Genomic DNA, 10,963 nt, shown 5'->3' with positions numbered 1-10,963 from the left:
GAACCAGCTTCCATGTGAGGTGGTGCAGGCTCCCACCCTGGGGGTTTTTAAGAGGAGGTTGGATGACCACCTTATTGGGGTCATTTGACCCCAGTGCTCTTCCTGCCATGGCAGGGGGTCGGACTAGATGATCTGCTCAGGTCCCTTCTGACCCTAGAAACTATGAAACTATGAAACTCCTCAGAGGTTCAAACAGGTGAACAGCTTGGACCAGCTCCCTTCTATCTGTCTGTTTCCCTTTTCTAGGTGCCTTTTTTTCTGCCCCCATTTCTCAGACTCCCTTGCTTCCTGGTTTCTACCCAGCTAATTGTTAATTTTCCATCACATCCCCCATCCCCCCTTCATCAGCCTCCGTGTCCCCTTCAGACAAGTACATGGGGTGCCTAGTCAGAGGACTCCTTCAGGAGCTGTAAGGCAAGAGGCGTGGCCAGGGCAGAGTCTGGGTGGTGGCCGAGGGTAACTGCCTGGTGGGTAAACCTTGCTCTTGTTCCTGGCAGGTGGAGTGTAACTCCAAGCTGGACCCAACCAACACAACCTTCCTGAAGGTAACCAGACCCATGAGTGACTCAACTGCAGAGGGAGAGGCCAGTGGCCATTCTGGGATTGAGAGGACAGGGCAAGCTCTTGTCTCTATGTCCCTCAGAGCCCCACAGCCCTGCTCAGCCCCCTCCATCCCAGCTCTGCCAGTTTGCACTTGGCAGTTGGAACCAGGCTGATACTGGGCTACTCCATGGGGTGCCTGTCACTGGTCTGTCCCCATCCTAGTTCCAGTACTTGAGCCCAGACATGGGGTGTGTGGCCCAGCCACCCCAAGTGCCCACGCTTGCCCTGCTGGGTGTCCAGGGGGCAGGTAATGGTTGGGAGGGGGCCACCTTGTGGCCTCGTCAGGCATTACATCACACATCAGCCATGTTGAGGGCCTTCGCCTGGTCGAAGGGCTGGGGAGAGGGTAGGCCACATTGTGCCCACCACAGGAGGAGCCACCTGGCTTGGCCTCCCTGCAGGTGGTAAGAAAACCAGGGGAGACACGTGCCAGTTTTCACAGGAAGCATTGTACCCCATCCCCAGCTCCTGGCCAGAGCTGTGAGCTCTCACACCAAGCTGGCTTCCTGCTGAGATGCCCATGCCCCAGCATTGGCTCCCAGGGGCCTTTGCAACCCCTGTTTTGATTTAAACATGGGGTCTCATCCTGCTCAAGCCAAGCCAGCTGGGGCTGAGGGTGCTTGGCAGTGCTCAGGACTGGGCTTAGTGTCTGTGACACCAGGGAAGCTCCAGGCAGCCCCAGCTGTTGCAGACTTCCTGTTCCCAGCCCTGCAGTGGCAGGGTATAGGTAGCAGTACTCAGCTGACCGGGGGGAAGGAGCAGACTCTGAGTCCCCGTATGGGATGGATCTGTCCTGCGGTGCATCACTTACCCTGTTCTGCTCCCCTCTGCAGATGGCTGACTCCGGTGGGCTCCCACAGGTCACACAGGTGAGTCCCCAGCTCCCCCACCCTGCTCCTTCTCTTTTGCCTGATGCCCTTTGCTCAGTCACCCAAGAGTGATGTGACAGGGCACCCCTTCTCCCGCTGCATTCCTAGACTCCACAGAGGAGGAAGCAGGAATCTCTTATTCACACCAGAGAGGGGCTACAGTGGCCTGTGGGGCTGTCCAGGAGGGTGGGGCAGGGACAGAGTTAATTTGTCTCCTCATGGACAATTCTACCCCAGGTGGGAGGATGGGGCAGGGGCTCCCTCCCTGCTGGGATTGTAGCAAAATCCACCCCCAGGCCTGGCCGTGGCCATCCCGCTCCCTCCCCCCACAAGCCCCTATGTGGCCATCCATTTCCTGCTACAAAGCACTAACACATCCCCCAGGAGTGGGTGAATCGGGAGGGGGCTGTAGAGGGGGGTGTCTTGGGCTCCCTGGTTGCTGCAGACCATGGCCAAAAAGCCTGCTTCCCCCCTTTTTGAGCGAGCCAGTGCCACCCTGAGCATCTACCTTCTCTCCCACAACAGCCTGGAAAACTGACCGAAGCTTTTAAGTACTTCCTGCAAGGGATGGGCTACAGTAAGTGCTGTGTTGCATGAAGGCTTGTGTGTGCCAATGTGCATGTGCCTAGGAACATACGTGCAGCTCTGTAACTAATGTGCCTGTGAGGAAAGATGTGTCTTGTGGGGGACAGGACACCATGCACACAGAGTGGGGGAGATGCTTAGTGGAGGAGGAGAGAGAGAGAGAGAGAATGTAAATATGTTGGTGCATGAAGATGTGTGGATGCAGGTGCACATATGTGCTGGGTTTGTATGTAGAGGTGGTGACCTGCATGTTTGTGTGTGTGTGTGGACAGGCGTGTGTCATCCCTTCTGCTGATGATCAGTGGACTTAAGGCCCATCTGTACAACCTAGGCAGGGCCTCTATGTATGTGTGTGTTGGGGGAAGGGGGTTTGTGTGTGTGGTTATCGATTGCAGAAACTGGGCTACACACGAGACTCCATCCTGCTGCTGATTGCTGGAACCGGGGTTAGTGTAAACAGGTGCTGTGTGCATGCATGTCTGTGTGTGTGCATGTGTTGGCTGTGTGTGCACACGTGTGTGTGCATGTGTGTGGGCAGGGCCCATATGCCCAGTCCACCCTGCCATCTCTGTACCTCCCACTCTATTTTGTGGTCATCTCACTTGATCTGCTTCCTGGGGTTGAGCCAGTCTTGACAGTCTCTTTCTCTCCAAACATCCCTTGTTTCCCTGCCCCCTTCTCTTGCTCTCTGTCTCTCTCAGTTGCTTACTTGAAGGACCGGAGGCTGAGTGGAGGAGCAGGTACCCGTCACTGCTGCTCACCCTTGCACTCATCCGCTGCATGCGCCCCTGCCACCAGCTCCATGTGCATTGCTGCAGGGGGGCTGCATCCCAGGGTCCATCCTGGCCACCTGTTCCCTCCCCCATGTCCCATGCAGATAGGAGCAGTGACAGATATGTCACCCAGAAAGGGCAGCTGCAGGGCTTGCTGGGGTGAAAAAAGTCTCAGGCAAGCTTTGGAGGAGGCTGGATCAGGAAAGAGGGAGGGGGTTGGGTGCAGGGAGGAGTGACTGAGGGCACCCCCCCACTCCTACTGTTGGTAACTGCTCAAGGGTGGCTTCAGAACAAAGCCTACAATTGCCCCAGGCCAGTGGCATCAGCACTTACAAAGCTGACTAGCAGATGGTCTAGGAAAGAGGAGGGGGGCCTGCTACTGATTCTCTGCTGGAGTGAGCCCTGCCCTTGCAGTCGCTGAGTGGGTTGTGCTGTGCGGGCACTTGGGCAATCTGGGCAGGGTGCCGCCGATGGGGTGGCCAATGCTGCTGCTCTGGTGTGTGTGTGTGTCTGCGCCAGGGATGGACTTAGGAGCTGGGCAGCAGGGGATGCTGCCTGCTTTGCACAGCTGCTGGGCTGCTGCATTTGCCTCCTGGGAGTCTGGAAGCAGCTTGGTCCAGGCAGGAGGAGGCTGGGCCCTGCCCAGAGCCCTCAGCAGCCAGCAGGCACTAGCCTGGGAGAGCGTGGGAGGATGTGGCAGAAGGGAGGAGTCCTGTGGCAGGGATCTCCTCCTCTCCCCTGTGTGACAGGACGATGGGCATTGAAACACTCTTCCTCTGGGAGGTGGGATTCCTACAGCAGCTGGCACAAGCTTGGAGCTGGGGCAGGGAACTGGCTGCAGCTCTCACTGTGTTGTGGAGCCTCTGGATCAGTGTGTAATGCCCAAAGGCAGCCCAGCTCCCACCCGCCCATGCTACAGACTCCCAACTGGGTCAGGGAGGGGGGTGAGGAGGCAGGTTTGGCCTCCAGTACGGTGCCTGCTCACCCATACACCACCACTGGGCTGTCCCACCACTGTGAGCGGGGGGTGTCCAGAGGCCTTGGTGATTTCTGCTTTGGGGCAGTGGTGGAGAGCAGAGACCTGAGGGGTGAGTGGAGGAAAGAGCCCATTCTCCTGGGGGCACCTCATCTCCCCAGAGGGGCAGCTGCCTTTCTGCAGTCTCCTGCCGCTGGGCCCTAGAGCATCCCCTGCCCCAGCATGGAGGCCACTGTACCCCAGAGACTAGTGCGTCCCTCCAGCCCTGTATCAGAGCTTGAGGCTGATACCTCCACCTTGCTTCCCCACTGGTTTGGGCCAAGGATATGTGCTGCTTCCCACCTGACCTGCAAAGGAACCTGTGTCCTTGTGGACACAGTTGCACACTGGTGTCCTTGTGCAGGGCCCTTCTCACAGCCATACTGATGTCAGATAGTGAGTTGGCTGAGGGTGGGATTGCACCTGCCTGATATGGGGAGCACCAGGCATGAATAGCTAGCTAGGCAGTCCCTCTGCCGGCACAGCCCCACAGCCCTCTGGTGCAGCTAGGTTTGAGTGGCAAGAGCCTCCCCTCAGCCCCTATCTCAGGGACAGAGAGACGGAAGGACCCCACCATGCACGCCCTCCATTGCAGGCCTGGGGCAGTCCAGCTCTTGTTCCCCTGCATGCTCCAAGCTTGAGCAGGTGGGAGCTTGAACCCGAGTGTGGTTAACTCCACAGGTGAGCCTGGGACCTTGCTGATGGGGCTTTGCTTGTGCAGTGTCCGCTCGATTCCTCCTTGCAGCCCCTGGTGAGACACTTTTAGTGCTCCCTCTCCACCCCCTCCTCTCTCTCTTTCTCTGTCTCACTGTCTCCAGTGCCCTCAGCCAGCATGACTCGTCTGGCCCGCTCCCGCACTGCCTCTCTCACCAGCGCCAGCTCGGTGGATGGCGCCCGCCCACGGGCCTGCACCCATTCGGAGAGCAGTGAGGCCATGGGGCAGATCAACCACACCATGGAGGTATCATGTTGAGGCTCTCGGTCCCGGCACCGTCTCTGCCTCCCCTCCCTCCTCCACTGGAGCCATTTAGCATTGTTCTGCATCAAGTTACCATCCCAACTGCCATCCCGTGCAGCGTCTGACGGTCCCTCCATCGGGGTTCCCTTCCCTTTGTTGCTGGTTTCTTGTTTTTATTTCTTCATTTTAATCTGTCAGGAAAAAACCCTGGGGGTGGGGGAAAGCATCACTCGAACACTGACAGCACAGACCATCCCTAGCAGTAGCTGTGACATTGACCCAGTGAAGTTACTGTGTTGTCAGTCAAGCAGTGACGAATCTCTCCATGGGCTGGTACACAGGTTTCTTCCATGCAGTTGGCTTGGGAGCTGTGGCAGACATGAGCTTTATTCCCCTTTTCCCCCCGTACTTCACTGGTAGAAGCTGAAGGTGGAAATGGGACAGCCAGGTGTCCCAAAATGAGTCCTTACTAGAGGAGGTGGTTGTGGGTTCCGCACTGCTGCTTATGGGCCTTGCTAGCTAAAGGCTGGATTCCCTAAGCAAAGGCTGCAGAGGGGAAAGGACATGGAGCCTGCAGGCTGACATGGGGCATGATACCCCACGTGCCAACTGTCACTGAGGGGCCTATCCCAGTTCAGTCTTGCCCAGTGTGGGAGTGGGGGACACAATGATCTGTCAGGGGTCCTGTTTTCTTAGTTAAACATCAAATTAAGTACTTCAAGGGCCACTCCCAGCCACAACCATCTTGTGCTTTCTAATGACTCTCCCTGAGGGGAGTTGACCAGAACCATCTAAAAGCATGCACCTCTATTGCTTGAGCTAAAAGACTGTCCAGCTTAGTTAACCTACTCTGGTACTGGCCAGCATCTTGACTTCTTGATATTAAATAGCTCCATGTTAAAGGCCAGGCAGCTCTTGAACTACTATTCCAGTCACTAGAGGGAGACCAGAACCCACACCACGGTAACATGGCTTCCCTCCCCATGTTACTGTGTGGCTGGATGAGGGCACCCATGGGATCAGGGGCCAGTTTCAATGAGCGCTGGAAACATGTCTGTAGGCTGGGACCAGTCCAAGGGCAGATTTGAGCAGGCTCATCCTGGGTGCATCTACTCAAACTTTGCTCATTTGCTCACTGTTCTGTGCGCTTAAGACCATGAAGGGAGGTGACTGGCATGTGTGAGGGGACAGCCCACCCCAGGCAGGCTGCTGCCTTGATGTCACAGGGATTTCGTCTTGATCCCACTGAAAATATTCACTGGCCAGCGCAAAATAACCTGGTACAGATGGGCCTCAAAAGCATGTACTAGGAACCCTGCCCACCCAGAACAGGAAGTTGAATTGTTTAAAGCAGGAAGTGACATGTCAGGAGGATGGGGCATTAGCCCCTCCCCTACAACCCCACCCAAAAAAAGCTAGGGGGTGAGCTCTGTAGAAGCTTGTAATCATGAAAATAGCAATATGTCACTGAATAGAGAACTTGAGGTGCACCTGGAGACCCATTCCCATAGGCCATGGGCTGCCAGGAAAGGGTCAGTCCCCTTCCGGTTCCAACAAACTGGAGGAGTCCCCAGCTGTACCACTGGCTCTGGATGTAGCATGGGAATGAGCAAACCCTGGGTGTAAGCCCCTGCTGGACACACACCCAGTCACGGGGCTCCCAAGGGACCCATGGCCACACCTAAGCTTGGGTTGCCTTGTCTGTGGTTCACTCCTGCCTCTCCCCACATCCTCCCAATGAGTGTTTTGCAAGACGGACAATCAATGACAGCAACCAAAAACAGACTTCCCTGGTCCCCAGGCTCAGCCTTACTGTCTGCCCCTCCATACAGAGCAGAGGGTCTGGCTGGGTGGGTGGCAGAGCAGGAAGGCTCTGCTGAGGCCAGAAGCTGGAGAGGACTGTGATGTGGGGACTGATCATGGCACTTTCCACAATGGGGGCTCCCAGGATTCTTACTCCTTGGGGTGGCTACAGCTTGGCTAGGCACTCTTGGGGGGGCCTTGTGGTTCTGTGTGCTTGAATCTGTGATAGCTGGTGATGGTCACATCTATGGCCCTAACACTGGTACAGCACGGTCAGACAGCTTTTGGGCTGCTGCTGGTACAGCACAACAGGCTGCCCTGTGTGGCTGAGACCTGTAGGCAGAAAGCAGGGGAAATAAGTAACAGTGCCTGAGGAGGGCGGGTACTGACATCCTCTGTGGTGTCCTGGAGACCTCACTGATGGTTTGTTCTCATGCTCACCTTGCCACGGGGTGGTGGTTGGGGGGAAACAAGCTTGTAGGTGGCCAATTGCATGAAGCCAGCAGGCCAGGACTGTACATGAAGCAGATGCAGAAGGGCCATTTTGAGGCCTGGAGTCCATTGCGGAGCCAACCCAAAGCGGGTGGGGTGGAGTGGGGTGGGAGGGTCGTGCTTTGCATCATGTCCCAGGTTTTGGCTAGGTTAGTTCCAAGAGAGCGGGCAGGAGTCCATGGTTCCTTCTGGCTCCTCCTTGTTAGCTGACCCGTAGTGGAGGTCAGATGAGCTTGGTGCTGGGAGACTAGGGAATGGCAAAGCTTTGCATCTGTGATGTGTCTGTTGTGGCTTTTTCACACTCCTGCCCACAAGGCATCTCTGCTTGGTGGGGCTAAAGCAGAAGTCATGTCCCCACAGGCAGCAGGCGGCGGGGCCTCTGGGGAGGCCTCTCTTCCTCTGAGGTAGGCAGCTCTGGCTGAGTGCAGGGGATCAGTGTGTCCCAGGCTGCACGCCAGCTTGTTTTGTTTGCCATTAGTACACATTAGTATGTTGTGACTTAGGTAGCCTGTGCCCACTGCTGAGTGGGCAGGAGACTGCGGTTGTTGCTCTGGTGCCAGCATCACTATGGTGAGGAACCAAGGCAGGCAGGAACCAGGATGTAGGAGGACATCTGCTTCTGCACCTGTCCCCAGCTGCTGGAGGGAAGCCTGTTGTCAAGGCTGAAGGCTCACTCCTCCCCCAGCACCCTCCACTCCTGTGGCGTCCAACTCATTTCTCGCTCAGCACTCTGGACCGAGCATTTGTCAAGGGCTTAATTCTTCCTGGGGTCTGTGATTTGATCCATCCCTCATTGGTAAGGGCCATGTATGTTTGTTATCCAGCCAGGGTTGAAGTGGCGGGTGTGGGTTTGTTCTGTTACACACGGGATGTTATCATCAACCACACTGTACCTGATCCACAGCCTGCTTTCTCCTTGTATGTGCTTCATATCACCGTGACAGTGGGGAATAGCATTCAGACCCTCTTGCCCCAGAAAACCAGCCCATGCACATGAGCTGAAACACAATCTCCGTCACCAACTAACAGTACAGAGCCTATGGCATGCAACAGCAGCTCAGGCCTTGCTGGTCCCTGGCATGGGAGCCAGCTTGTTCTGGTGTTTTCTCACGCCTGTGAAGATTTCCCTCAGAGCAATCCTGACTGGAATGCCCTGAGCGGGAGGGCAGGGCCCTGGGGAAAGGTGATCTAAGTTATCTCATACTTTATAGGTAAGGGCTGCCTGAATACTATGTTAGTTCCCCAGTGTCACTTGCCCCCCACCCCCAGGGTGCCTCCACCCCTGATCACAACAAAACCAGGCTTCTGCAGCTCGTCATCATCTCTTTACACATCCAGTGTGTGGGGCTGCTTTGCCCAGATAAAATAATTCTGTTACCCATTCCCTGGGATGGGGAGTGAGGTATCCGTGTCATTGGGAGGCGAGAGAACCAAGTGTAGACCCAGTGCATTAGTCATGTTCTCTGCACTATTCCAAGCTTGAGGCCCCACAAGAAGAGTGAGGGCAGAACCCTGGTTACAAACCTGTATTACGTTAAGTGCCAGGATGAGGCGACTCCTCTGCCTCATGCTTTCACCTGGGCAAAGGAAGGTGAAACTGGTTTGGACAAGGAGTAGCGAGGTCCATGAGGCCTTTATCTGGCACCATTCTGACCTGTTTCAGGTGGTGAAATCCAATCCCCTTTGCTGAACAAGTTACTCATGAGCTTAGAATCCAGCATGGGATGAGAGGTCTGCAGGCCCTTTGACTCACCCTGCTCTGGTTGTTTCCATCTGTGAACATGCCATGCTCAAGCCCTTTATAACCACGCAGCTCTCTGACTCCTAAGCCACCTGGATCAGCTTTCTACACTAGTCAGGGGCGCAAGAGAATAGATGCAGGCGGAGTGCATAGTGGTAGGAGCGAGAAATACTCACAGAGAGAGGGAGAGACCTGTGGTGGTTGGGACATGATGTCCCAGCCCCATCTCTGCTATTTAGGAGAGTGCATTGATGACCCTGCTTCCTGTATGGATAAAAACAGAACATGCCACACACACACACACACCTTGCATTTCAATGGTATGACATCACAAGCCATTCTATAAACTCTTGCTGGTGTATTAGTTTGTCCCAGACTCTGTCCTTCCGTGTGCTTCCTTCTGAACATTAATGTGAATGTTTGAAAGCTAGTAGGAATCCTTTTGACTGTAGATACTGCTGCAATTTTTCTTGTTATTTTGGCGTGTCCTTTCAGATGATATATATATAAATATCTATACATAATATATATATTGGATTTGTTTTTCCCCTTTGTTCTTTCTTTCTTGTAGCAATTGGTAACAAATGTGTGGTTTTACATTTAAGGTGGTCTGACTAATTTAATTTGGGGTTTGTTTTTGAAGTTTTTTTCCTCCCTCGGCCCCCCCCACACCCCTTTTCTGGTTCAGGTGGAATTTAATGAATTTCATACTTCTTCTCTGTATGAGGTGAGACCTTCTATTTTTGTCATTATGGTGGTTGATGCCCAGAAGTTGCATTGATGCCATATTTACAGATGACTACAAAATGTAAAACAACAAAAAATTGTTGATGTAGACAGGATTACTGTGTTGAAAACTAATAAAAATGTTAAGAACCTCCCTGCTTTGTGGGTATTTGTATCGGAGCTCACGGAGACTGACTGCGTGTGGTGTGGAAAAGCCTGGGTGCTCTCTGGAATTCCCTGGCTTGCTGCTGAGCAGGTCAGATGATATTATCACATTGGTTTTTTCTGGTTTTAAAAGTCATGAGCCCCTTGGCATAGGACAGCTGTTGTTCACACCTTTGCACCTGCCTGTGAATTCACATTTGATCTGTGCATGGAGGACTATGGCAATCCAGGCTCTGTGCCTAGTGCATAAACAACTAGAAAGGTCCAGGACAGCAGCAGGACATCAGAAAGAGCAGCTGGCGGAGCAAGCAGCACAGTTGGCCTGTCTCCTAAGCAAGGCTTGAAATTAGTGGCCCTGTCTTCCACAGGAGCCCTGGTGCGCACATGGGGCCCATTTACTGATCAGCAAGTTAAAGCACCTGGTATTTTGTCCCTGTGTTTCTAGGGGTGAAGTGGAAGCGAATTGAGCTGGGGCCTTTCCGGGCAAACAGTAAATGTGCCCTCTGCCTCCTGAAGCAGTGGGACTGCACCCATGCTGCAGTCAGCCATTCCCAAAGGGCTGAGAGGTGACTGCCTCCGCAGCAGCACTCTGCCGCGTGCCGGAGCCACAGGGCTAAGAGCCAGGCCCGGTCCTAGCAGCAGGTGTGCTGCAACCAGGGCTGCGAGGGGAAGCGGTCACCTCCCACCTGTTGCCTTGCTGCACCAAGGGCGGCCGGGCGCGGGGGCAGATCACCTTTCTTTTTTTAATGAAAACGTTTCGTGTCCCAATCCAAATCAATTCCAAACCAGTCAGTCAGCAACCAGAAGTGGCCCTGCTACTGGCAAGCATCCTCCACCCCACCGGGAGCTTCAGATGTCGCCTGAGGCAGCGGGATTTGCTGCTCTGCCTCCTCCGCCCAGCCAGGCTCGCACGTGCCGGCGCCGCCCTGGCTCGGGGCAGGTCAAGGTGGGCTTGGCTCCACCATCAGTTTATAATAAACGGGCCGGCCCTGAGCAAGGCTGAGCCTACATTTGTGGGGGGTTGCCTTTTTGGCAGGTGCCACAGGTTAGTCCCCCGCCTGCCCCAAGAGCCACGCGGACCCGCTCCCCTGTCGGACCCACGGCTCCCCGAGGCCCGGGCCGGCTGCTGGCGGCTAGAGCCGGCCCCGCCCCTTCTGGCCCCCCTCGGCAGCCGTAGGGCGGGGGCGTGGCCTGTCCCGGCCCGGAAGAGCGGCGGCGCGAGGGCGCACGTGG

At 55.2% G+C, this 10,963-nt stretch overlaps 1 protein-coding gene across 2 annotated transcripts in view; it reads left to right on the top strand.

The window, feature by feature from the left end:
* Positions 1-9,719, top strand: part of NDRG4 (NDRG family member 4) — a 28,746-nt gene extending 19,027 nt beyond the window's left edge. The window contains exons 10-14 of one of the 2 annotated variants that reach the window (XM_019505850.1): positions 498-545; positions 1,437-1,472; positions 1,998-2,049; positions 2,759-2,797; positions 4,664-9,719. In XM_019505850.1, the coding sequence (XP_019361395.1) occupies positions 498-545; positions 1,437-1,472; positions 1,998-2,049; positions 2,759-2,797; positions 4,664-4,818 (330 nt within the window). In that variant the 3' untranslated portion in view covers positions 4,819-9,719. The remainder of the gene's footprint in view (positions 1-497; positions 546-1,436; positions 1,473-1,997; positions 2,050-2,758; positions 2,798-4,663) is intronic. The other variant, XM_019505851.1, reaches the window with a different exon arrangement.
* The last annotated feature ends 1,244 nt before the right edge of the window (positions 9,720-10,963 follow it).

The sequence above is a fragment of the Gavialis gangeticus genome, unplaced genomic scaffold (genome assembly GCF_001723915.1).
Source record: "Gavialis gangeticus isolate Ggan-Ray unplaced genomic scaffold, GavGan_comp1, whole genome shotgun sequence".
Classification (NCBI taxonomy): domain Eukaryota; kingdom Metazoa; phylum Chordata; order Crocodylia; family Gavialidae; genus Gavialis; species Gavialis gangeticus.
The sequence above is the reverse complement of the archived record's forward strand: the minus strand, read 5'-3'. Positions and strand labels throughout refer to the sequence as shown.